This window comes from Carassius auratus, unplaced genomic scaffold (assembly GCF_003368295.1).
Source record: "Carassius auratus strain Wakin unplaced genomic scaffold, ASM336829v1 scaf_tig00027603, whole genome shotgun sequence".
NCBI classification, from domain to species: domain Eukaryota; kingdom Metazoa; phylum Chordata; class Actinopteri; order Cypriniformes; family Cyprinidae; genus Carassius; species Carassius auratus.
This window is the reverse complement of record NW_020525608.1, coordinates 360,601-388,360: the sequence shown is the minus strand read 5'-3', so window position 1 is coordinate 388,360 and position 27,760 is coordinate 360,601. Positions and strand designations below refer to the sequence as shown.

The following is a 27,760-nucleotide window of genomic DNA, read 5'->3' as shown; positions in this document are numbered from 1 at the left end:
ACCGGTCTCTGAGTGCTTTATAAATGTGTTCTTCATGTGACTTCAGAAACTATTTTGGACTGTTTACAAGATGCAATATGTCAAAACAAGTGTCATTTATTGTAAAAAAAAAACAACTCCAGTGGGAAGTTGAGGAAAACTGGCTTCGAAAATCCACTCAAAATCACCAAAAACAACATCTGGTTCAGTGAAAATTAAGAAAAGTAATGAGAAAAGATCCTGCAGAATGTAAGACGCATATACAGACAGTTGATCTGAGATTTTATGTGATGCTAAATATTATCTTCAAGTACCACCTGAGATTTTAAGCTCAATAATGCACTTGTATGTTCATCATTCTCTGAAGTCAGTTAATGATGACCTGCAAGTAAACAAATCAAATATTTAGGAGTGTATTTTGAAAATACTAAAACTTAAAGTGTTGTATATTATTGTTTTTATTATTTTTGATGATTTCATTAATCAATATCTTTTCATCAACTTACAAACCCCAGATTAAGATACCCTGATCTAATGCAATGATTATTTTTTTTTATTATTGATTGATTTATTTATATTAGTGCTGGCCAATGTTTGTGTTCTGTGTATATTTGTAATGTATATATAATACAAATACATACAGTATATATTTTGAAAATGTTTACATGTATTTATATTTATATGCTTATAATTTATATTATAAATAAATATATAAAATATATAAACATAAAATATTTTTCTGAAATAAATTCATGAATGTGTGTGCATTAAAATGTAAATAATAAATATACACAGGACACGCACATATATTATGTAAACAAAAACTTTTATTTTATATGCAATTTATCATTTGACAGCACTAATTTTTATACACTCCAATGTTCAAATGTTTCAAAAGTCACTCGTGCTGACCAAAGCTGCATATATTTTATCAAAAATGGAGTAAAAACAGCAATATTGTGAAATGTATTATTATATGTAATAATTTAAAATATATTTTTTTTTTATTATTTAAAATGGATTTTTCAATCAGTTTAATGCATCCATGCTGAATAAAAGTAATAATTAAAGATTTAACTGACCCCAAACTTATGAAAAGTAGTGTGATTTTTCTTCTTCATTAAAATCTGAATAAATTATAGGCAATATAACAAATACAAAATGATGCATTAATAAATATTTAAAAAAAAATTGTTTTTGCAATAGTAAGAGTTTAAATAGGAAAGTTTTCATGAAAATGCATGCATTTTATGCAGATATTAATGTCCTTGACATGTTCTTGACAGGTTTATGTGATTTATCCACATAGTTCATAATGACACTGAAATTCTAGTGATCATGTGTAAAAAGCGATTATCAATTCCATCTAGCAATTTCTTGAATGTTCAGTTCATAACATTCAAGAAAACTGCAGATTCGTGACATTCCTTTTAACCAGGACAGGATTCATTTAGTACAGTTTTATGTTGTATAAGGAATCATCCACTAAGTCCAGCATGAATAAAAGCTTATCCAGCTTTGACCTTCTCAGCTTCCTGCTTCATCTTTCATCTTGAATGGAACATTAGACTAAATTAGTGTCAGACAGGACGTCTATTAGTCAAACTGATGACTAACAGGACTGACCTGCTCTCATTAACAGCCTGTGCTTTTACTGAAGCTAAAGAGAGAGGAGAAGGAAGTTCCTGTTCCTCTTCTGGCAGACATGTTTTGATTTCTTCACCAGAAAGTGTTATCTAACCCACAGCCTTAAAGTGGCTTACAGCGGCTTGATCTGACCCACAATTCTTAGCTGTAGAGAATTACTCAGCTGTCAGTTTAGACACATTAATGTGGGACATGGCTTCTGATGTGCGTCTACTGAAAAATTTATCATCAATTTAGCACCACTTCACTTGCTCACCCATGGATGCTTTTCAGTGAATGGGTGCCGTCAGAATGAGAGCTGATAAAAACATCACAATAATCTACAAGTAATCCACACCATCCAGTCTAATATTGTTTTGTGATGTGAAAAGGTGTGTTTTTATCAGCTGTTTGGACTCTCATTCTGACGGCACCCATTCACTGCAGAGGATCCTTTGGTGAGAAATTGATAGAGTGCTTCTCCAAAATTGTTGCTATAAAGAAACAAACTCATCTACATATTGGATAGCCTCATGGTGAGTAAATGTTCAGCAATTTGTTCATTTTGGGGAGACAAAAATGAGGGTAGACAACAAATGGGTAAACTTAAAAATTACCCTCATGCATTCTGAGCAGATGTTGCATACAAACGCAACATTCTTTGGGATTGAAACCCATGACCTTGCCGTTGCAAGCACCCTGCTCTACTGTTTAAGCTACAGGAATGTTGCATTTTACATATGAATTTTGCTTTTTAAATCTTGGAAAGAGACGGCTTAGTTGCCATTCACTGTTTTCAGTATGACTTCATGTAGCCTAGTGACTTTTAAGTTGGCTTGAAATGGAAGTTGTCTGACTCACTACTGTACTGTGACTCATCAACACATTTCAGAGTGAAACAGCTTATTGAGCAAGAAAATATGTGACCCTGGAGCACTTAAGTTGCTGGGGTATATTTTTAGCAATAGCCAAAAAAAAAAAAAACACTGTATGGGTCAAAATTATTGATTTTTCTTTTATGCCAAAAATCATTAGGATATTAAGTAAAGATCATGTTCCATGAAGATACTTTGTAAATGTCCTATCAGAAATATATTAAAACTTAATTTTTGATTAGTAAAATGCATTGCATTTGCACAACTTCAAAGGCAATTTTAAAAAAATTTGCATCCTCAGATTCCAGATTTTCAGTTTTCAGTAGTAGTTGTATCTCGGCAAAATATTGTCAGATAAAATAAACCATGTAAATAATAAACCTCATAAACCATACATCAATGGAAAGCTTTTAACCATTGCTTGTTGATTGGACTGTGAAAAGTAAGCACTGCATACCAGAATGGAGACAGATGTGAATGTGAAGTAAAAAATATATAATAAATAAATGCATGGATGAAACCTTCCCCATAATCTTAATAACATGCATTAGGAAAATAAAGAGGACCATGAAAACTGGATAATTATGGCATCAAACCCAGCTAAATGTTGATTATTATTGTGTTTTTAAGCAACACACTTTTAACCTCAAGTTACTCCAGGGGCATTGAACCTACAATAAGGTGTAGCATACTGTAAGTTGCAATAAACATTTCTAATGTTGAAAACGATGGTATCGCTTTAAATTTCGGTGGAAACCATAATTACATATGTCAGGATTCATTGATGAATAAAACGTTCAAAAGAAGAGAATGTGTTTGAAATACTGTACAAACTTATTTTTGTTCCAACAACCTATTTTGTAGGAAACCAGACGCACAGATGATCTGCCATATGACTTGTCTCTGATCTCATTTAATAATAACAGGTCTCTGTCCTTGTACAGTATTTCTGAAGCTCTACAGCCATAACAAGGTCCATTCAGAAAATAAAAAGAGTTATTTAAATTACAAATGTGGCATATGTCTGATTTCCTGCCCTTTGATCAAGCTGATTAGTGTTCAAATTAATGTTTGAAAATACCTGTGTTCATAATATCAAACCATCTTCAACTAATAATGCAAAATCAGTGTGATGTGAGTGTGTCATAAAGCCGTTTGTTTGCTGATGTCAGTCGAAATGACTCACATTCTCTCAAACATAATGTAATCAAAGTAAGTCAGGATTTTGTTAATCGTCTTAACAAGTAGTACTTACACACACACACACAGAGAGAGAGGTTTTTCTCTCTCTTTCGTGCCACACTCTTGTTTTCTCTGGGTTCTTCATCTATTTGTATTGCTTCGGTTGACTGTATTAACTTTTTCAGCAGGTTATTCAATATTTTATAAAACTTAGGCTGATCATTCAGTGCAACTGATTTAGGCAGTCCTCACCAAAATTCTGTTGAGTAGAATTATTGTTTTTGATGTATAATTTATTTTAATCGTATTTTTATTTATTTCATGATTCACATTATATTTCCATTTTTGTTGACAGAGGAGAAAACAGTCAAAATTGTTGACCATATGTACATATTCAATACAACATCCAGCTTGTGTTTTTTTTATTAATTGCACAAAGCCAATTGTGATATTTCATCCAACAGACAAAAGTCACCTGACACTTTTTAATCAAGTTCACGCAGGAATTGCTTGTTCCTTCAGAGTGGAATCAATGCCAGCATGCTGAAGCACAAATATTTCCCCACAGCAAACAGAGATTGTATTACCTATTTAGTCACTTTTATTGAGACATTTCTGAGAATTAAGACAGGCCTTTGAGATCACTGCAAACACATCCATCCATCTATTTTCTGTGCCCATTATATCATTTTAAATTTATTCATAATGGTGTATAATGAATAATGTTATGCATTCTTTTTGCATCATTGATTCTGTTATTGTCCTGTTAGCTGTTTTAAAACAATCTGTACTATATAAAACACAATATAAAATAAGATGACTTTTAAATAAACAATTAGTGATCAGTCATACCGATAAATCATTATTTGCCCATTTTAAGATTGTCAGCATCAACTCTTGTATTCAGCTTGCATTCAGAAGTTAGTCATTTTTTTCATTACATTAAATCAGTTTTATGTACATTTCAGTTCCTTATTAACTGTATAATTCAAACGGTTGGTGTTTTATTTGGCCAGACTGCACTCTAGATAAAATCATTAGAATCGACATCTGTTTAAAACGAATCAAAACTCAGTAGCCTATAACGCTTTGCAATCCATTCTTACACTGTTTAAAAAAAAGCATTATAACATGCTCTAACTTTATAAATGAGTAAAATATTACTGTTTAAAATTAATGATGCATTGTAAGGTATAATGAATCATTTTAATGCATTAGAAAACATAGAAAATGCATTTTATTTTTTTTTACTGTGAAAGATATGACAGTCCTTTCCTCTAAAATGTATTAAACTCGCAACAACACAATTGCTAGCTTTCACTGATTCACTGTTCTGACTGGCATGATAGAACGAACAGATCCATACAGGATCATTAAATGGGAGGTGTCATGTAGAGTGCTGTCCCATAATGCATTATATCACTGTCCTCCCTGTAGGCCATCTGAATTAGCTGCTAAACTCCGACCGATGAGAGACAAGTGAGGGACAGAGAGGACCAGTTGAGTTCAGACACTCAACACATATATATCCTGCTCTACATTAGTGTATATAGCAGATTGTTTTGTCCAAAGTGCATTCAAGGTACAGGGATGAAACCCACAAGCTCAACATCACAAGGGTTTCTGCAGCGAATAGAAGGACCATTTTAGTTCCCCAAAGAACGTTTTGACTTTACATTTAAAACTCTAAAGAAGCTGTTTTCTGCTGTAAACAAGGATCGTTTTGGCAATCTGGTCTTTGATAATGTTCTCATGAAGGTAACACAAAAATGTTAATTATATTGTTCATTGAACTTCCTATGAAATGAATTTTAATGCATTCACAGAACATTCAAAGGTAATAATCACAAAATGTCTGTAAAATGATTAAATGGATTCACTGTAAAAAATAAGTGTAATTTTAACTGTAAAATTTTGTAAAAACGCTACGGAAAAAAACTGATAATAGGTTAACAGTAAGTTCCCGTACTATATACAGGGAAAAACTGTAAAAGATCTAACAAAGCATTTAATGTAAATTTACAGTAAAATTATACAGCTTTTAGAAGTAAAAAAAGAACAAATCAATGTATAATTTACAGTCTAAAACTGTAAACTGATATTCCCAGAATTCCCTGCGTGACACTCCACGTTTGAAAGTATTTTGTTTAAATAATCATGTTTTTAAATAGTTCTTGTTATCAGTTATGTACATTTGAGCTTTATGTTACATCTTCTGTTGCTTAATGAAAGTTTTTTGCATTATTTAAGTATCACGTGTGTTACCATGATGGTGTTTTGTGTTTCCATAAATGTGCACCTTCTATATGTTAATATATACTTCTGCTTGTGGTGAAGCTACTTGTGATGAGCTTTGATACTTCATGTGGCTTTCTCTTATACAGTACCATCTTTATTATTATGGTGGTTGTCAGTATTTTCAAGGTACAAAACAGATTTAATTTTGTGTGTTGTTGAATTTACTGGTTTATATTCACATTTTCTTGTTTGTAAATTACAGCTTTATATTGTAAAATTAACAGTTTTTGACGTAAATGTGTTTACAGTTTTCTGTATTTTTACAAAATTATTCTGGCAACCACAGCTGCCAAAAAGTTTTTGTAAAAACAACAAGAAATTTTTTACAGTGTTGTTCCCCCAGCATTCGTATAACCAAGAAAAAAAAACATTTTTAAAATATAAACTGGACATTAAACTGGGTTTTCAAAACTTCTCAGGCATTCTAAGAACATTTTGTGGAATGGAAAGGTTCCATGGATGATAAATATTCCCTATAGAACCACAGATGCCAATAAAGAACCTTTCAGAGTGTAAAATCAGGCTCTGTTTTGCAAAATGTGAAAAAGTCACCATAAGGTCAACAAACAACTGACATTAGTTTCCAGGTTGCATTCACTGTTTAGACTTCCTGAAACCAATCAGCACTGTAGTTTTGCAAATTAAGATGAATTTGATACTGTCTCTGAATTTGGACTGAATCTGGATGGAGCAGACATGAACAAACTCTCATTACCCATCAGAGCATTTTTTCCCCATCAACATGCTTTCCTATGTTTTAAATTGTTCTAAATACTCAGATCTCTCAATTTATTTGCAAGTTGAATTGAAAAGGAAATCCAGCATTTTCGATATGGACTTAATATGTGCTGAGCACCGATAAGATTTTCTGTGTTAACAGAAAAAACTAATCTAAAGAACCTATTAAAACAACTTTTAATGTCCAAAGAAACATATATCCACAATGCATCTAAGAAAAGAATAAGGTTCTCTGAACCATGAAGAATCTTCACTTTTAAGAATTTCTTTCTGTTATTTACATAGTTTAACATGCATTTCCCCTTTTAATGTATGCATTAAATTATTGCATGTGTAATTATACCCTCCATTTATAACATTTATACCCTAGAGATATATTATCAACTTTTACCCTTTTTACTGGTAAATAAAATATTTGTCTTACATGTAAACTCCATTAATCGCAGCACTGCGTCCATGCATTTTCCATTTATTGCGCTGATGTAAATCCAAAATCCCAATCTGATCCATGATGGGTAGGTAACCACAATCCAAGAAAAAAATATATATATAGCCTATTTATATATATATTCCGCAAAGGACTCTGGTAGATTTTTCAGACTGTCTCTTCTGGTGTAGGTACATAGATTTTCACTGAAATCTGGATTCCGCACAAATGCATCACTCTCAAATCCCACGCAACGCTCATTTTACGCGCTCCGAATTTAAAGTTTAACTCTATTTTCCCAGCATTCATATAAAAAGAACTCTATATCCCAACGTCGACCGTGATTGCAGAAGACCAGAGTGCATTTTAGCCCATTTGCTAATTTCTCCAGTTTATTTGGCGCACAGCAGCAGTTTGCGCGTCTCTCTGTGCGTAGGAACTGTTGCCAAACCCCTGCGCGCGCCCTTGAGCTGCGCTGCCGGATTACGCACATCATAACCAAACATTTGCGCACGCCAAATGAGTTAAACCGCCAGAAAATATGACTCTGCGACTCTTTTATTACACGTATCGATTGTATTATGTGTTTATCGACTGCTTTATAACTGTGTACACTTCGGGCGCAGCTGGTTAGACACAGAATAGTTTAAACGTAAATCTCTTGTTTACATGTTCTTAAGGTTTAAATTAACTATTTAGTCTATTTTAGTACAAATGACACTTCTGATTTACTTTCCTCCATGATATGAACATTACATCTTGTATTTTAATAAGAAGCAACATTAAAACTCTTTCCTTTTTTAAGAATTGATTTATTATAAAGCTTCTCCCTCTAGTGGCCTCGATGTATAGTTCTATTTTTAATATCTAAATCACCTTTCTCTCCTTAGCACCTTCCGGTTTATAACAAATCTATATACTATTCATAATTTAACCCTACTTGTATTCTATAAATATGTACTTCTTTATCTCGTCTGCACTTGCTTCCTCTGGTCGCGTGTAATACCTGCGCTCTGCCGGCGGTGGCAGCACCGTGGCGCATGAGAGACTGATATACACACAGCGTATGACGTCGAGGAAGAAGAAGCGTAGCGTACAAGCGTACATTTGAGCAGTAATTTGTCGTTTATTTGTTTACATTTTAGTCATTTAAAGAAAACAATGTCGGAAAGAAAAGTTTTGAATGTAAGTACATCCTTATTTAATTATTATATTATTGTTCTGTATCTTTTTTTAAGTAAGATAACGTTAGTTCTTTGAGTAACTTTAGTACTATCCGCATGCTATGAAGTAGCTACGAAATATAGGCATGTGAATTTGTTTTTCTAATTAAATGTGTGATGTTTTCGATGTTCATAACGTACATAAATTATATGTTGAAATAATCTTGAATACACCTCCTGAGGTAAACCTTTAAATACGTTTCTGTTTACAAATGTCATTAACGTTTCTGTGGTAAACTGTCACCTTACAGCATCTTTTCTTGTTTTGCTTTTGTTTGTTTTTCTCAGAAATACTATCCTCCGGATTTTGATCCGTCTAAAATCCCTAAACTCAAACTGCCCAAAGACCGTCAGTATGTGGTCAGATTGATGGCACCCTTTAATATGAGGTATGTTTTATTTTATATTTATATATTGTATATATATTATATATATTTTTTTATTTTTACAGAATAAAAGTGTAATTCAGTGTAACAATAGTTAGTATAAAAAATGTCAGTCGAACAAGAGTTATTAAATGAAATTAAAAGACTTTAAGGATGACAGCGCAGCCACAAAATGTAAATCTTTTGCCGCTATATCTTTCAAACCACTAGGTTTTTCCCCATTTGTCAGTGAGAAGATATTAATAAATTAAAATATAATATAATTTACTTTTTCTTTTTTATATTTAAGTAAGTGCAGGTCAGAAAAAGTATGTTATTTAATTTTTACATAAATTTATCTGTTAGACTGTATTATGACGAAACATAATTTCACCCATCTTTTTGAGTTTTACATTTTTTTTTTCCCACAAAAGTTATTTGAAACATTTAAGTAGACAATTTATATGCATTTAATATGCTTCATATATATATATATATATATATATATATATATATATATATATATATAAACTAATTAATTGCAAAACTAATTGATTTAATTTGATGTAGACACAAAAATAGGATCTCTCTTCTTTGACCAGTGCATATCACTAACTTTATTAAATGTGAAACGACACATAGAAAATTCTCTTGATTTCTCTAGTAGTGAGGACAACATCTGGATTTTAATTTCTTAGAGATTATATAATCTTTGAGAAAATAATGCTTGTTGGTACACAGGTGTAAAACATGTGGAGAATACATTTACAAAGGGAAGAAGTTCAATGCCCGCAAGGAGACTGTTCAGAACGAACTGTACCTGGGGCTTCCCATTTTCAGATTCTACATTAAATGCACCAGATGCTTGGCTGAGATCACTTTCAAGGTACTAGAATAAACACGCACGTCATACTCTTAAAAACACTTAAGGATTATTTTATTATTAATCTTTTGTGTTTGTTTCGTTGCATTTAATCTGATTGCTGTGTTTCACAGACAGATCCAGAGAACACAGATTATGCCATGGAACATGGTGCAACAAGAAATTTTCAGGCCGAGAAACTGATCGAAGAAGAGGAGAAAAAGATCCAACAAGAGCGAGAGGAAGAGGAACTCAATAACCCCATGAAGGTCTGCTAGAAACGTTGAAGACTGCATGTGTGTTTTATAATATTAGTAGTTTTGTTATGGATATATAGTTGTATTCTGTGCTTCATGAGTCTTTTTTTTTTTTTTTTGATAAAAACTTTATTTATTTATTTATAAATGGTTTTCCCATTTAATACATAAAGTCTTAAAAGCATCTTTGTAGGGAAGCAAACAAAAGCCCATACCGAGTTAAAACCTGATTGTTGTCACAGGTCCTGGAGAACCGCACGCGGGACTCAAAGTTGGAGATGGAGGTGCTGGAGAACCTGCAGGAGCTGAAGGAGCTGAACCAGAGGCAGGCGCAGGTGGACTTTGAGGGCATGCTGGACAAGTATAAAGAGATGGAGCGGAGACAGAGAGAGAGAGAGCTGGAGGAAGACGAACGAGAGACCAAGTAAGAAACTTTTGAGCTATTTGAAGTAATTGGCCTTTTTGCTGCATACACTATATTTTGGATTTTTAAAACTGCATTGGTCACATTACAGGTTCATGTAAAGTCAGTGTGAACCGGAAGTTGCTGCCGACTTTATTTCAGTCTGGTGGCGTATTTCCAACTAAAACAATATATTTAATAGAGGGCGGGGATTTGTTTTAGTGCTCCTCCTCTCTGTCTCTCGCTCACAGCAGTTAGAGGGAGGGATGTGGTTAAGGATGACGTCATCAGAGAAGGAATGCCATTCCAGAGTGGAAGCAAATGTTCCTATTTTGATTAAATATTACCAAGAAAAAAAACACAAAAATGGCCAGGGGAGGGGGTTAGTGTGACTTGTAATAAGCACTTATTTTTTATAAGTGGTTCCCTGTAGTTTCTGTCAATAGAAGTTTGATGATTAAATGTTCAAAATGTTAAATCTGTGAGAATATATATATATATATATATATATATATATATATATATATATATATATATATATATATATATATATATATATATATTATTATTATTATTATTATTATTATTATTATTATTATTATTATTTTTTTTTTTTTTTTTTTTTTTTTAAGCCCTACAAACATGCAAAGCATTATTTTTTTTATTGATAAAAATAAGATTTTTTCACCTCAAATCGTGTGGCTGTAAATTGCTGCATCTAAAATATGCTTCATGCACAAAATGTAAATATTCCTATGCATGTTAACCTAAAAAGTGTCCATATTGTTTACCATGTACATTTGCATATCATAATTACTGCACCTTTATGCGGTCGTATGCATTCACAGTGAAAGATTTTTTTTCCCGAAGCATTTCATGTCAAAATTCAGAAGCATAAATGACTTCTCTTTTCTCTTGCTCCACATAGAGAGATGTTGGAGAGAGCTCTGGTCAAACGACTGAGGGACTCGGACTCTGAAGAAGAGACAGAAGATGCAAAAGACCAAAGCAGGAAACACGTGGCTGATAATCCCACAGATATCCTCACCACAGACAGGAGCACAGGACCACAGGTGGAAAGAAAGACAGCAGCAACTTCTCGCATAATAATTTCAGCTCAAAATGATAGTTCATAACCATTTGTTTATTTGTCACCAAAAATATAAACCAGGATAAAGGTCAGCCAGACATTGCTGCAAAATAAACACTCACAAGGGTTGGTGACTTTACAAAAATCAATTGTTCTTTTAGCTTACATGTGTTTTCCTGATGTCTTTCTGTTCATCAAACGCCCGTCTGTTTCTCTCATTAATGTTTATGCTGTTCCTGTTGATCTCCACAGGGATCATCGTCTGTGGGCGTAAAGAAACAGAAGGTGGAGAGCTGGGAGAGGAGTGTCGGAGGTCTGGGTGTGAAGGGAGCTCTGGGGTCTCTGGTGAAGAGGAAGAAACCGGCAGATTCTGCCTGTAAACCTGCTGCCGCTGCGCCACGACAGACCACTGACACACAGACAGGTCCATGATGATATGATTTGCTGCTCATGAAACCGTTCTGGTTATCAGTAATGTTGAAAACCATTGTGCTGCTTCATATTTTTGTGGAAACTGTGATCATTTTGTGAAAACTTTTAATGAATTGAAAGTTCAAAAGAACACCATTTATTTGAAGTAGATTTTAAATGTCTATTCAAAAAAAAAGAAAAAAAAGTCCATTAAAGTATTAATCTCTACAAAAAAAGAAAGAAAAAGTTTCCCCAGATTATTGAATGATGGCGTGTATATATAAATGTAATTTTATATAATAAGCATATAAACAAACAAAAATAATAAATAAATATTTGTTTTATTAATATTTTGTATTATTATTAACTTTTTTTTTACTGTTTTACTAATGTAAATTGTATTAATATAACTAATAAATAGACCTTTTAAATATTATTAATAAATCTAAACTGCAATTTTGTTTTATTTATATAGTTAATAGATAGATATTTATTATTTAATAAACCAAAATGGCAATGGGTCTATATCAGGATGTAAAGAGTTATTATTATGATTATTATTTCTCTAGATTCAAGGAATGGTACAGATGTGAAGTACGCAAGCCATTTTTTTATTATTAACTGGTGGTGCAAAAAAAATTAAAGGGATTTGGTACCTATGATAAAACCCACTGCAGTTTCCAACATAAACCTTAATGTTTTTTTTATGTATCAGACATAGTTCAGGATTTTGCCATCTTTATTAACCTGTGCTTTCTCTGTCTTTCCAGATCATTCAGGCGCAGGTGCTGCCCAACCTGAGTCCTCCAAAGCTTCAAATAGACAGCCAGTCGCATCTCAGAACGGTTCTTCTCTCAGCCTCTTGGGGGCGTATACAGACAGCGACGACAGCAACTCTGATTAGGATCGAGGGAATGCTGTGGCATTTTGAATTTGTTTTTAGACCAGCAAAACTTGACCACCATTCTTTTCACAGACCACTTTAAGTTTTATTAACCTGGTCTCTTTCAAAGTGCAATCCAAAAGATTAGTATTTTTCAGTGATTAACTTTTTAGCTGGAGGAGCATTGTTTATGAGAAGCTGTTTCCATTGCCTGGATTTCATTCGGTCTGTTAGATCTGCATCATCCCGCTGTCTCTAATGTTCTCTATAATGTGCTTCTAATGTTTAATGCACTCTATAATGTAGTATATGTTTCTCCATGTTAGCTCAATCAATACGAGGAAATGCATTTGAGGGAGATAAGTGAATCTGAATCTAATTTCCACTGATCATCTCTAATCCCTCTCTAATCTCATTTCATCTTCCCAAACATCCAACAAATAAAACGTTCCTCGTGTTTTGTTTCCGAGCACAGAATGCTTTTTCAATTGTGTTGGTTTTAGCAAGTATTTTGAAATATATTTCAGATATATTATTGTTTATCAAATATTTTCTGTATTGTAAGCTTCAGAAAGGGCATTCTAAAACCGCTGAGTTAAGGCTGCTTTGTGCCTGACCAAAATTCAGTGTAGGCACAATGCAGCATAACAATTAGACTAAATTATGTTGTCTCACACCCACTTCAGCCCCTAGTATCAAAGTATATGCATTGTATTGATGCATAGTATCATTATAATGCATCACATTGTATGCCGTCTTTGAGCAGCATTAAACTATGAAAAGCCATTTCTGCCATGGAAAAAAAATTATAAGATAGGAATTTGCAACTTTTTATGTGATGTCTTGCAATCCTCAAATTTCTCACAATTCTGAGGAGAAGATCAGAAATTTGAGATTTAAACTCGGGATAAATATAATAATGATAAATTTTATGTGCAATTCTGATAAAGAAGTCAGAATAGTGAGGATAAAAAGTCAGAAGTATCTGATAAATACTTCCGGGTCATTTTATTATTTGAAATAGGCTTTCATATTAACGTATTGTATAGAGACACTTAAGCGCCACTTCAGAAGTGCTTCTGTGTAATCTCTGCAATGTAAATTTGGCAAAAGTTACTCAATTTGACATTCAGCTAATGGCATTAGTGGCTTGTTTTGGTGTTAAAGGTAACACTTGCTAATGTGACGTTAACGCAATCCATGTGTGGACTAGCCATTATTTACCATCTCCCATATTGATCCACCAAAGTGCCGGTGACCCTGCAGTTTGACCTCTGTATGCTGATGGAGAAGGTGTTAATGAGAGCTGGTGTGACAGATGGGGCATGCATTGATTTGTGGGTGTGTGTGGTTAAATCGAGGCCCCTGCTTACATGCATTTTATTGCACTTATTGCAAATATTTTTAAATATATTTCAGATATATTATTATTTATCAAATATTTCATTTCAAAACCTGCACTTTCTTACTCACTGTGCTTTGTAGACACGTGCATCATTTTGCACAGTACAAGCCAAAGCACGAGTCAGCGTGAGAAATGAAATGCCTCAGCAAGAACAAAGACAATGCAACTCTCCATTGGGCTTCAACAGCAAGCTTATGTGTTGTTCATCAGCTGAGCTGCAACAGCCGATGCAACTCGTCCAGCCATCTGCACGTGCACACGCTCGTCACTTCTGAGACTCCTCTCACAGCTGCTTTATATATACAAACTTCCATCCGTCATCATTGAGAGGTGAGTGTTTTGCAAATGTTCTGGGGCTTTATGAACTGTTTTTATGAGTTATAACTGTCGTGTTAGACGAACAATTTGCACACACTCGTCTGCGAGTAACATTATCCATCGGGATCGCGTTGCATAGTTAGCCAGCAAGCAAACCGGCTAGCAAAATGCAGCTTGAATTAGTTGGTTTTTACTTTTGTGCTCCAAATGAGTTCAGCATTCGAAATCGGTGTTGAATTTATTGGAGTAATCATGTATATAATCTCATTTATCGACAAACAAAGGGACTATACTATGAGGTAACGGAGTTTACAGACGTTAGCCTGGCTGCTAACATTATTTTTAATCTTTAATGACAGTTTTTGTCTATTGCAGTCTAAGAAACATCCAGATCTCTGTTATGTGCTGAATTAAAAGGGGAACAATAAGAAAGTGGGTGTGTACAGTTGGTGCATGTTCATATTTTGACAGGATTCTTTACAAAGATTGAGCAGTGAGAGTAAAACTTTATTTTTGAATAATATTGATTTATTTGACGATTTTAAATAAATAAAACACTTATTTAAAATAATCGCCAACACGTTTAATTTATCACCCAAGTGCAAATACGTTAGTTTAAAGCTTATCAAATCATATTTATGACGATAACCGTTTGTTTAAAGGAACCGCTCGCCAGAATTTTAAATTATGTAACGTTAACGGTTCACTCACGTGGAATTTGTTCCAAATCCTATTGTTTTCCATCGTCCTTGAAACACAAAAGCAGTTATTAGGCAAAATGTGAGCGGGACTGACAACCTCAGTCACTATTTACCTTCACTGCATCATTTTTTATCCAATGAATCGTGTTGTTTAAACAGTAAAATGAGCATCATGAAAAGTTGCTTTTATAACTAATTTGGTTTATTCTAAGTCATATGAGAGCTTTCTGTGAAGATAAATACCTAAATTAAGTTATTTTTGACTAAATTCTCGATTGACAGACATAGTCAACATTCACTTTCATTTTGAGAAAAAGAACTGCTTAGTCATTCTGCTAACTAATTACTTTAGTGTCCCATGGAAAAATGTAAGTCATACAGGTTTGGACCAACACGAGGTTGAGTAAATTATGACAGTGTTTTGAGTTATTACTGTAATATGTCTTTTCCAGTGGGGCTAAGGGTGAAGGCTTAATTAAAATACCCCACATCTGCCTTACATTTCTAATGCTTTTTTAATACATCATGGCCATGCTTTTGCTTTCCAGATCAATTTATTCCAAGCAAATAGGTGCTGGATATTCTATAGCATCGATGCATTTGGGAAACTGAGGTGAGGTATTGCACAATATCATATTTGCCATTTATTGACAATCTGTGAGTAATAAGTGACTTATTGGTTGGGTGTTTCAGGATTTATGGATGGTGTTCAATGGAAGAACTAGGATAAAGTCCTTTAAGCGTCTCCTTTAGCGTATTTTTGGATCAGTTTCGTTCTTGTCTTGGTCGTAGACCCATGGCAAAGTGGTTTAGAGATCACCTAAGTTTTGGCAGCAGGAAAGGACCGCCACAGCCCCCGAAACCCGACTACACCGAAAGCGAGATCCTACGAGCCTACAGGGCTCAGAAAGAGCTGGACTTTGAGGACCCTTACGAATCCTTGGAGAACCGGGTGCTGAACCGCTCCGGGTCGGTGAAAACATTCCCAGCGTTTGGCACGGTGCTGTCTAACGGCGTGGAGGTGAAGATCGTGTCTCCCAAACACAGACTGATAAAAGTGGAATCTCAGGAATTTGGGTGTAGCAGAATACCACTGAACATCGTGACCTTTGAGGAACCGCAGGCCCCTGTAAGTTCTTGTTTTCTTAACACAAATAGAGCTTAACTGGGTCTTACTGGTCGCTTATCAGTAAGATTGATGTGCTTTAAAAGGTTTTCTGTGTTGATGTTTGGAAAAATGATTGAGCTTGAGCAAGAACCAATCCCAGAAAGTGTAAAAACATAGTTTTGTACTTTATTTCTTCATGGTAAGTAATTGTGATTTCATGCATTTTTCCTCTTCTAATGTGTACTTGAATGACAAATGTTTGTTTCAATGCACATTAATTATGTGGTTGTTTATCTTGACGTTGAGACCCTCCATTTAATTTCTTTCATCAAGAATAGGTCGGTATATCATAAATAAGGTGGTTATGAGTCGCAGGCATTGTTTTACTAGAATTACATTAATGTGTGATTGGTTTAGAGTAGATTTGTTTGGTGCACGTTTTATGGATGGGTTTTGTGGATGTCATAACAAAGCACCCAGTCACACAACTCGCTTGTGTTTCCTGAACTGATTGTCTTTTGTCATCAGAGGTGAAGGGTGGGAGCATTGGGAATCAATTTCATTAACCCAAATACATTTAATCCCAATGCCTGCGGGATTTATAGACTCTCACACCAGCCCCCCGTCCTCTCTCTTTCTTGCTTGTTTTGGTTCTTAAAGGCATTGTGTCCAAAAATCAAAATGTTATGTCACTAAAAAATTTGGTTCATATATCTCCTTTGTCTCAGTGAAAGAAAAAAAGAGCAAAATGTTATTTTCTGTGCAGTGTAAGCATAATGCAATGGCTGGACATTTTCATACTGGGCAAAAAAAAATTATAAGAATAATTTTAGTGTTATTTATGTACTATTAGGCCTATAGTGTACAAATATTGTCCTATCCTAACAAACCATACATCAATGGAAAGCTTATTTATTCAGCTTTCAAATAATGTATAAAGCTCAATTTTGAGAAAATCTCAATGACTGGTTTTGTGGTCCAGGGTCACACATGTAGTTAGTTCATTTTATATTTCAGGTTACGTTTATTTCAGTACATCAAGTTAAACTAAATTAAAATGAAGTACTAAATGTTTATAATGGTTTTAGATTAATTTACTATGTGTCCCTTATGGATTAAAATGCTGGGTTGAATATGCTTCATTTGTTTTTGCTCAAAAGCTGCATTCTGTGTAAAACTCTGCAGCTGTCTTCATTTCTGATCATCATGATCACTCATCATGCTTGTTCTTTTTCCCCAGGTGGTTCCCTCGGCTCCTGCGGTCGGGGAGACTGATTACTCGGACCCGTTTGACGCCAGGCCAGACCCGCGGCCCAGACCCGGCTGGGAGCAGAACGCCGTGGAAGCCTGCAGTAGTTACATGGAGCCGTTTGAGGCCCAGCGATTCATAAGCGGTACAGCAGCTCACCACTGGATCTCTTATGATACCAAAGAGAGCATTTATTCAGCCACTGGTATTCCAGTCGCTATAATTTATGGTCTGGACTGTGGTATGTGGTAATTTTGTGTATGTTTTTGAAGCTTGACAACTCCAGTCCTCATTCAGTGTCTTAATACTCATACGTAATGTAATATTGTGTCGTCTGGTTCAGTTGAGTGTGTCTGTCGTATGTCAGGGCTCCAGCACAGCTCAGATCAAGGCAGAAACAGCCCGCAGCTCTACGACAGCCCGTACGAGGAGAGAGTTTGGCCCCGTGCGGCCCCTGAGGAGGACGAGAGAGAGAGCCGTCTGCCCCAGGACGATGAGAGACCGGCGGATGAGTACGACCAGCCCTGGGAGTGGAAGAAAGAGAACATCTCCAAAGCCTTCGCCGGTAAGACTAATGTCGCTGCTGGATAGAGAAGGGCTCCATCCACACCAGTACGTTTGCGTCCTCTTTTGAGATTGTAGTTTACACACTATAAGAAGGGTCTGAAATAAACAGACAGCAAGTGGCAAATATGAGTAAATCAAACAGTGATATTTGACAGTCAGCCGGTGTTTGGGGGCAGCTTCATTTAGTTTTTTTGCCAAAATAAAAGCCCTTGAAAGCAAAGTAATAAAGATGGCCATTAATACTAGTAATCAAATTGACTATTGTTCTGTAGAAGACTATTATATATAATTGATAGTATTATAGCAAGAGTTACAGTTATTTCTTTATTGATTTGTGTATTTTAAAACAAATAATTGTTGTAATAAAAATAACATATTTTGAATAATAAACTTATTATTATGCATTACATGTTTACTGTTATAACAATAATATTTTTTCTTTAGTGATTCTTTTATTGTTAGATTAAAAAATAAATATTTATAATTATAATAAAATAATTGGTCTACTCAGCAGTGTTATATTAATGTATGTATTTAATGAGTCTTTATTAATATTTTTTTAATATTTATAATATACATTTTCTTTATATGTTCATATAATAATTTAATGTAAAAGTGTATAACATTTTAAATATAAATAAAATTTGAACCTTTTTTAATGTTTTGTAGTAACTTTTGAAGCCAGAGACCGGGATCAATGCACGCTGCCCCGTGACGAGGCATCGAGGAAGGCAGGAGCGTCCAGAATCAGTCCTTCGTCCAGCAGAGCCACCAGCCTGCACAAACCCAACAACACGCACGGCATCCTGGGAGAGAGAGTGGATCCCACGCTGCCCCTGGAGAAGCAGGTGTATGTATTAACCCATGAATAGCCTGAGCTGTGCTGCTAACAGGAAACTGTATTAAATACTTCAAAAGTGATTTAAAGCATTATTAAATATGTGTAAAGATGAGTACACGTGTGATGTGGTCTGGTGAAACATTTAGGGAGGTTCTGTGGTGTGCATATGTAGCCAGTTGAATTCAAGAGAAGAGCATTCTGCTAAAATGTCATGTGCCATCACTATTTATTACACCACCCAGCCTCATATTTGCAGAGTGAAACCCAATACACGTTGATTCCAAAAATAGTGTCTGTTTTGCTCGATCACAATCCATTTCATTGCATTTTTGCTTCCAGCAATCATTTGTAAGGTGGAGAAGTCTTGTTCTATCCCTTTATCAGCAGAACAACTGCCACAAAGACACGATTCCTGTCTTCCTTTAAGCCAGATGACTACTATTTTTCATTTCATGCATGTTTGAATGATTGCGAAGACATTATTTATGCCTAATCCTGACTTCAAGGATAAAATTAAGAAGAATTATGCCCGGTTACTGAAGAAATTACAAACATTTACCAGATGTTTCCTTCCACATCTGTGGGTCTTTAGTACATGCAAACAGCCACATAAAATGACAGTTTTTGTGGGAAAATGTTTATTTATAAATCAGTTTTTATACATTTCTTTGACATTTAAATGTATGAATGAAATCCGTTGCAGATTGTAAGTTAAATTATACATTTTGAATACTACTTTTTGTCACCAAAAGGTTTGATATTTAACTTTAGTAAGTGAATTGCTTATCTATAATTTGAACATTTGTTTGCTGTTTTTGTGAAAAAACTATATTTGATTTTCCTTTGAGATTCATGGCTGTGTAATACTGTCAGTGAATTGTATGCAATCACTCTCCATTTTTTTTTATATAACAGAAGTATTGATTCTCGTGATACTTCCCCGGTGTTGATATCAGCTACTGAAACCCTAATAGATGGCCATCTGTGTGTGTTTCAGATGGTACCATGGTGCACTGACTCGCTCAGAAGCTGAATCTCTGCTCACGCTGTGTAAGGAGTGCAGTTACCTGGTGAGGAAGAGCCAGACGAGCCGAAACGACTACTCACTGTCTCTCAGGTACACAACCTCACAGTCTCGGGTGTACTCTACAACCCCAAAATTCTTCAGGAGCATGGTTTACAGTCTTTAATGTTCAGTCATTCAGTCACATGTGTTGTTGTTTTGATGCTGCTGCAGTTCAGAGTCATGTTGTTGTGACTTTCCTCCGAGCGGTTTGGTTTGGTTCAGTCCCTGAGTACAAATTAACATCTTTGTAGAAACAAGGCCGCTGATGACTTAGTGTGCTGTAAATGTCCATTAAAGCGCCAGCCACTGTTTCGTGCTGTGAACTGTGATTACTTTCAGATGTACAATAATTGAAGTATTCATCCCACATTCACATTTGTTTCGTCAAACAGTCTATAAATAGAGCAAACTGTTCTTGCTAAAGTAGGTTTCTCTTTCTGCATTTTTATGGGAAATGTTTCTGTGGTTATTTAAAGACGTTAAAATAACTGTTAAGGTTTCATGTTTCTCTGGACACTAAATTACCGCCGATATTAACATGATTATGTACTGTAACTAGTCTAAATGTACATTTTTATATACTGCTCCAGCTATTCTAAGTGAAGCATTTAATATTTACATTCTTTTGTAATTTTGAAACCATACTATCATAGAGACTTGAGGGATGTTTTGATTAGTTTTTGGCAAGTAAGAAACCAATTAGTAACCAATCTGAACACCCTAGCAACCATATAGCAACACCCAGGCAGCCATCTGGTACTTTTTTGCAGCCTCTTTCTATTTCTCTTCATCTAGAACTGCTCTCATTTATTGATTTAATTTTATTTTATTTTTATTTTTCATGCTACCTACATATTGTACTGCTGGAGGGCAGTTACGTCTACCTATTCTAGTTCATTGCAACCATTTTTATGTGTAAACATCTTTTATGTAAAAGATCTTATTCGGGACACTACTAAATAAAAAATAACATGCATTTTGTATGATTTTGTTAAAATTATTTAAATTTTCAAAGATTCTGCAAGGGGTTCACAAACTTTCGCATTCCTGTGTGTGCGTGTGTGTGTGTGTGCTCTTGTTTTTGTGACCTATCAGGACACAACTCTGTATAATGACATGGGTATGACACAGGTATTACAAGGAGAGGGTGACTTATGAGGACATAACCCATGTCCCCATTTTTCAAAAAGCTTATAAATCATACAGAATGAGGTTTTTTTGAGAAAGTAAAAATGCACAAAGTTTCCTGTGAGGGTTAGGGTTAGGTGTAGGGTTGGTGAAGGACGATAGAATATACAGTTTCTACATTATAAAAACCATTACGCCTATGGGATGTCCCCACTTTTGACAAAAACAAACTTGTGTGTGTGTGTGTGTATCAGATGTCTCTCTGAATCTCCCAATAATGTCTTAAGATGGGATTTAAATGCTTAGTTTGATAAGTTGATTAATATTTCACAGCAGAAACACATGAAGCACATGATATCAATCAGATGACAGAATGCATTTAGCAGATTGTTTTCAACAGCAAAGTTTTATGTTTATCTTTTAGAGGCCTTGTAAATTGTCATATGAAACTGTAAGCTTTACAGGGTTAATATAATATATTTTAGCTTATTCAGTTAACAGTAACAACACCGTTTCACCTACTACTATTGTTGTATAAACAGTATAGCAGCGTCTCTGCCGTCTGACACATTTCTGCTGTTCCAGGTCGACCACACAAGCTCAGTGACTTTCTCTCTCCCCCACCATCTGTCTGTCTCCGTGTCTCTGCAGGAGCTGTCACGGGTTCATGCACATGAAGTTCTCGCAGTCTCGTGATGGGAAGTTCATCCTGGGAGAGAACAGTCCTCCGTTTGACTCCATCCCTGAAGTCATTCATTACTACACCACCAACAAACTGCCCATCCGCGGAGCCGAACACCTGTCTCTGCTGTTCCCTGTGCTGGTCCAGACGCTCTGAGACCACACACACACACACACACACGGTTATCACGCGCTCGCTCGCACGCAGACACACTCAGGGCTTCACTCAGACGGCTACTACATTCCTTCATTTTCAATCACATATCACAGGCTCTTCCAGAGTTTGATTCGTGTTTGGAGTGGGAATATGATTTTTCAAGCGTGTGATCAAATTCATACCTGGTGTGAATGAATACACAGGTGGCCTGTAGTGACACTGTATCGATGAGCGACACGCGTGTGAAGAATATTTTCCACACCACTGGACTCTAAAGTGTCTTCGTGTCACACTGGGAACTGCAATATTATTACTCTCTCTGCTCCAAACTCTGCACATGATAGATTTAACATTTGAGGATAAAATGTAGCCCGACCAAAGTATTTCTAAAGACTTTGCTAAATACTAAAAAGCAATGATGTACAGTTAAAATCCTATTCTCTGTAGGATTTCTTGATTTTAAAAAGTGAAATAATTCACCTGAAGAGACTGTTGTCATCATTTGCTCATTCTCATGTCAGTCAGAAGAACCTGTTTCTTTCTGTTGAACACAAAAGAAGATATTTTGAATGATGTTTTTTGTTTTTTTTCATGCATGCAGTGAAAGTGGATGGTGACCATGGTTGAAATACTCTACAAAGGACAAAATCTGCATAAAAGTCTTCTAGAGCCGTACATTAACTGTGTGTGAAGAACATTCTCATTTGTGTTTTTGCATATCCAAACTAAGGCAGAGGGAAATACATATATAATAACTTAAATTCTGGTATGTTTATATCATTATTAGAGCATGCTGTTGGTCACCATCCTCTACATTGGTATTGCAAATTTAGTACTGCTCTAGTAAATTTCTCTTTTTGTGTTCTGCTATATAAAATCATGCTGGTTTGGAATGACATGAGCATGAGTGAATAATGATTGGATTTTAATCTTGGGTGACTGTTAGGGAAAACGAGGGTCTCTTTTTAGGTACAGGAAGCCAGCCCTTAACTTCCTTTTGTCACTAACTAGAAGCAGTGAATCATTGTTAAGCTGTAAGGAAGTGAATATATGACACTGGAATGTTCCCAATGTGACTTTCGCTTGTCCGGATGTCCATCTGCAAACATGGATTTGTTCTGCTCCCAGAATCCCGGGCGGCTGAGGATGATGGAAACAGGAAGTGATGTCCTCTGACCATCTAAAGCTGCACTTTCATTCGCTTCAGTGCTTGTCGCATGACAGAAAGCAGTCATTACTGTGGCATTTGGCTTCACTTAAGGCAGCTGTCTCAGTGCTACCCGTCATTTCACTCACGCTTAGTGTCGCCGGCTCGTTTCTGAGGACTTCTTAGCAATGCTTAAAGCTTCATGAGAAACCTTACATGAACCGTCTCTTCTTAGTTAATCTGGGTTTACGTGATATTTGAAATAAGGTCACATATAATCATATGCCGTGTTTGTTAATGCAGATGAAACTGGAGCATATTCCTCTGAAGAAAAACACAATCTTCTGCTGTGCAGTGAGTGTTATAGTAAACCGCTTTCAAATGAATTAGGGTTTGGGATCAGTTTACTTGCACGTCCTCCGAACACACACACACACACACACACACACACACACTACTTTGTTTAGACACAGGGTTTCTATTGCTATAGAGATCCACACGGTAGCTATTGTTTGTTATAATCACTAATTTTACTGTGTTTTTGTTTTTTCTATTTGCTGTTTTCCAGCTTTTCATTTCTTTGGAATAAATTAGGAGTTGTTTTCTAAAAATGAAGTGTGTGTGTGTTGAATTGTCGTCAGATCCTGATTGGATGTGACGTTACTGGGCTGAAGGGTGAACCGTGTGTCTCAGCAGAAGGCAGCCAAAAGGCTCCTTCTCATAAAGCCTTCATGCAACACACTGTAAAAAAAATAGGTCAGACCTCCTCCATGTGACCGAGCTTTTACACACTCTGTTGGTGACTGAGCGCTAGTGCTTCTAGGTGTGTGTGTTAGTGGGAATCAGATTCAGTACAGCTGATGTATGCAGTCAAGACCATGCTCATCTGAAACCTCTCATATATCACTCGGTCGCAGATGAGAACAACCAGCTTGGTGACTTTTGTAAAGCGCTGTTCTCATAATGCTCTCGTTTTTGTTTGTGCCTTTCTCTAAACCAACAATTACTGGTGTTTGCTTCAAAACACCAAGCCTAAGGTCAGAAACCTACTCTTATGTATGCAGATGTTTGACCAGGATCTTGAGGATTTTTTGTATATATGTGATATGTGTTCTCATCCTACTGTGGCTGTGATTAATCTCTCCCTCCCTTCCTCCCTCTCTCTCTCTCTCTCTCTCTATATATATGTGTGTGTGTGTGTGTGTGTGTGTATACACAATACGCTAGAAATTCAGGTAGTCAACAGTCTTAACTTGCTTATCAAGATTCTCAAACTGTTGCTCTACCATGACAGTAGTTGATCTGAAACAGTTTCCATCTATAGGTAGATGCCAGCAGAATGCTATCTGGCAGTGCAACAACATACAGTTATCTTCTTGTGATTTACACTACGTTTTACCAGTGACCATTTTTGACTTTTGACCATGTGACTTACACAAGTTTTTCTATCTATAGACTGATAGACACATGGCATTTATGGCTCAGCGTGATCGAATGTTTCTGAAAAGATGGCAGCATGCAAGTTGCATTCATCTGGACACCTCGTTGTCAATGTCTTCACGCTGAGCATCTCAGGACCATCTAAATGTTTTTTGTCTCTTTGCTTTCTAACGTGTTATCCTGAGGAAACAAGTGCCAACATTGTCCTGAGTGAGTCACACTGTAAGTAACCGACCGTCTTGCATCCTTGCATTGTGTTATTGTCGGTATGTTGATTGCATGTGTTGATGCAATACTATGAGTAAGTGTCAAGAGGAAACAGACTGTTTATTGTTATAATATTAATACTTATAATAGTGTTTACATTTGCATAGTTGTGACACACTATGCTCTTATCAAAAACATTTTAACCATCATTATTATTTATTCTTAAAAATGATAAAAGACATGGTGACAGTCACATAAGCAAAGATTTAAACATTCATGAAATGTTCATCCTAAAATGTTGATGGGTGTTACACTTCAAAAACCCGTTTATGCAGTGTTCGTGCATGTGCATACAGTGTGTGGAAGACAAATTTAGGGTTGAGATCGAGTTATTTTTTGTTTGATTTGTGATGAGTGTGTTTTTGGCTGTAATTGTTCGTGTGTGTGTATGTGTGTCAGTGTACTAGCTGTTCACCGAAGCAGGAACATTTCATCAGTGTCGGGTCAAAGAAAATTCCTGAACAACCACCAGGGAACCATTCCGGTCACCACGGCAACAACTGATCCTGGAATCCAGCCTCCCTTTGGTCTGGTCCAGTAAGACCTTCACGTTTCAGAAAGCAGAGAAGGGCACCTGAAGGGTATGGGCAAGTTAAACTTCCTGCAGAATTACTAGCATATATACACGTTAACACAAGCACTGTGATAGTTTTTGCTGAAGGATTAGTTCACTCTAAAAATGAACATTTGCTGTAAAGGTACTCACATTAAAGAAGTAGATTAGATTCTTCATCAGAGAACAGATTTTGAGAAATTTAACATTGCATCACTTGCTTACCAAAGGATCATCTGCAGTGAAATGGGTGCCGTCAGATTGAGTTCAAACAGCTGATGAAAACATCACAATACCACCACACCACTCCGGTCAGTCAATGTCTCGGATGGCCTGAGGTTTCTAGCTATTCCTCTAAGACAAGCATCAGTTTTAATTATTTTTTTATTTCTGTCGTTAGTTTTTTTGTTTGTTTGTTTGTTTGTTTTTTTAAGTTACACTCAATAATACTATAGTGAATCTTGATGATAGTTAGTTTTGTACATTCAACCATGTATATTTAACCCCATTTCTGTATATGAAATGAAAAAGTATTTATTTTAAATCTAAACTATGTGACTTTTTTGGTTTAAAATGAACAGAATTTAAATTATGAGTGAGCAATACGTCATAAAATCATCTATCAAACCATATTTTTACTCTGAATCACTATTCTGAATTTATACATTGTTATGTAATTAATCATATTTTTGTCGAGACATAATTCCTGAAAATCTGCATCATTCATCTCTGTGTGTTTCTGTTAAATGTTTAAATGTTGTATCAGGCTACCAATACGCAGCGAAACTTGAAGTGACAACAACTGAACCTTGAACCGAAAAAAAGGCAACGCGACATCCGTAATAAAACAGGAATCAACAGTATCCAGAGCATCACATCTGCTGTGCATTGAGATTCACAAACAAGTTTTTGTTGCTAAAAATGGCAGCCTATAAACCAGTCACTTTGATCTGTTTGCAAAAATACAGTTTCCACCATTATTTGATAAGAATAACAGTGGTTATGTCGAAAGACAGCATTGTGAAATATTAGTAACATTAAAACTGATTTCAACAGTCATAGCAACAGCATATAAGCTGCTTACCTGCTCACAAGGCAGGTAATAATTTATTCATTATTAATGCAATCATCCGCCTCAAGCCATCAGAGCCATCCACGCAGAACAACTGCCGTTTTCTGCAAATAACATGTTTTGAGCTTGAACCGCCAAAGGGACAAATTCAATTCATTATTTACCTGACCCAAAACTCTCAGAAGACATTACAATTATCTGTGCAAACACAGGGTTAATTTTTCTTTATTTTCTTAGAGCATCTGTGAAATGTATTGGGCAAGACCAATTCTGTGGTAACTTCTTAACTCGTGTCTAAATGTAGGGTGAATTGTGCTCATCTAAGCATACTTCAACATGTTCAAACACACCTATGTTCAGGGTTTTGCCCTGCAGTGATATTCACCTCTATTCTTTAAATATCTTCAAGCTTCAGCAGGGTTTACCTAGCTTATGTCTAACACATTTTAAGATGTCGTAATTATATACTCACCGTATGATTCAGCAAAGAACCCTCTTTGTTATAAGAGCCATTTCTTGCTGTAGGATTCTTGCTTTTTCATTGTGTGAACTTGTTTATATTTTGGCTTCTTGCTGTTTTATAGTTGAATCAGCATGCACTCTTAGCCCATATTTTCTTCAATTACATGTTGTGCAGATACATTCAGAATGTTTTTATCTGTTGATACATGTTAATACACAAGCAATGATGAATAAAGATGAACTACTGATAGGACATGACATTATTTTATTATGTGAGAAGAAAGTGTGCTATGAAATTGGTTATCATAAACATTACACACTGCGTTTGGTCGATCAGAAGTGAGTATGGTACGTATTCATTTCAGGAGGGTAGGTCATAATACATTTAACAAACTGAAAGTGCACCAAGCCAGCAGCTGCTGATGGGGGTATTCTCCGATGCATTTGTTTTTTTCTAATCTCCAGCATTGTTCTCATGGTTAACCCTCTCTTATGCTCAGTATTCAAGCGTAGCTCCGGCTCCCATCTGCTGCCAGTCAAGAGTCTTTCACAGACTGAGGCCCTCAGGGGTCCGACACAGTGTTTCTCATCATTTATCTGGTGTTCTTTTTTCCCCCACCTGAGGAGAATTATCTTAATTTCATAAAATTAAGTAGATTTTTATTATTATAGTTTTAATATATTGTATATTAGGGATTGGAACTAGTTTTTGCATAGGCTGTATCTTGCAACCTAAAGCTTTTTATTTATTTATTATTCTATTTTTTTATTTTTTAACCAGTGGAATGGTGGTTTCACTTTTTTTTTTTTTTTTTTAAATATTCAATTTTGTTCAAACTAGAGCTACAATGTCATCATATTTTGTTAAATCTGTAATCAAGTGAACACGATGAAACTACACTAGAATGAATTCAGACAAGATACATTATAATTAAGATATATTGTAATTAAACAGTTGAATTTAGTTTTTTAGGACACG

At 35.5% G+C, this 27,760-nt stretch overlaps 3 protein-coding genes and 1 long non-coding RNA gene across 6 annotated transcripts in view; 3 read left to right on the top strand and 1 right to left on the bottom strand.

Moving 5' to 3' along the window:
* The window catches only part of scn12aa (sodium channel, voltage gated, type XII, alpha a), a 48,391-nt gene extending 41,185 nt beyond the window's left edge, over positions 1-7,206 (bottom strand). Inside the window, exon 1 of the mRNA XM_026251543.1 lies at positions 7,123-7,206. The gene's annotated coding sequence lies outside the window, so the exon portion shown is untranslated. The remainder of the gene's footprint in view (positions 1-7,122) is intronic.
* A 963-nt stretch (positions 7,207-8,169) lies between these two features.
* yju2 (YJU2 splicing factor homolog) lies at positions 8,170-13,091 on the top strand. 3 transcript variants are annotated; one of them, XM_026251535.1, is made up of 8 exons: positions 8,170-8,310; positions 8,637-8,737; positions 9,455-9,599; positions 9,710-9,844; positions 10,075-10,256; positions 11,164-11,308; positions 11,578-11,701; positions 12,507-13,091. In XM_026251535.1, the coding sequence occupies exons 1-8, from the start codon at positions 8,287-8,289 to the stop codon at positions 12,638-12,640; spliced, it is 990 nt and encodes a 329-aa protein (XP_026107320.1). In that variant the 5' UTR covers positions 8,170-8,286; the 3' UTR covers positions 12,641-13,091. The 3 variants fall into 3 exon arrangements, 2 of the variants coding, with proteins under 2 accessions (XP_026107320.1, XP_026107319.1); XM_026251534.1 differs by having other exon boundaries at positions 11,578-11,749; XR_003281679.1 differs by lacking the exon at positions 12,507-13,091 and having other exon boundaries at positions 11,164-11,451; positions 11,578-11,719.
* Positions 13,092-13,645: 554 nt separating this feature from the next.
* On the top strand, positions 13,646-23,598 carry shda (Src homology 2 domain containing transforming protein D, a). The gene is made up of 8 exons (XM_026251531.1): positions 13,646-14,354; positions 15,592-15,656; positions 15,737-16,172; positions 17,392-17,545; positions 17,768-17,965; positions 18,637-18,817; positions 19,806-19,925; positions 21,654-23,598. Exons 3-8 carry the CDS (start codon positions 15,840-15,842, stop codon positions 21,838-21,840), a joined length of 1,173 nt encoding a protein of 390 aa, XP_026107316.1. The 5' UTR covers positions 13,646-14,354; positions 15,592-15,656; positions 15,737-15,839; the 3' UTR covers positions 21,841-23,598.
* Positions 23,599-24,199: 601 nt separating this feature from the next.
* LOC113079310 (uncharacterized) lies at positions 24,200-27,388 on the top strand. Its single transcript, XR_003281684.1, has 3 exons — positions 24,200-24,649; positions 25,094-25,558; positions 26,014-27,388. It is a non-coding gene; the product is annotated as an uncharacterized LOC113079310 (long non-coding RNA).
* Positions 27,389-27,760: the final 372 nt, after the last annotated feature.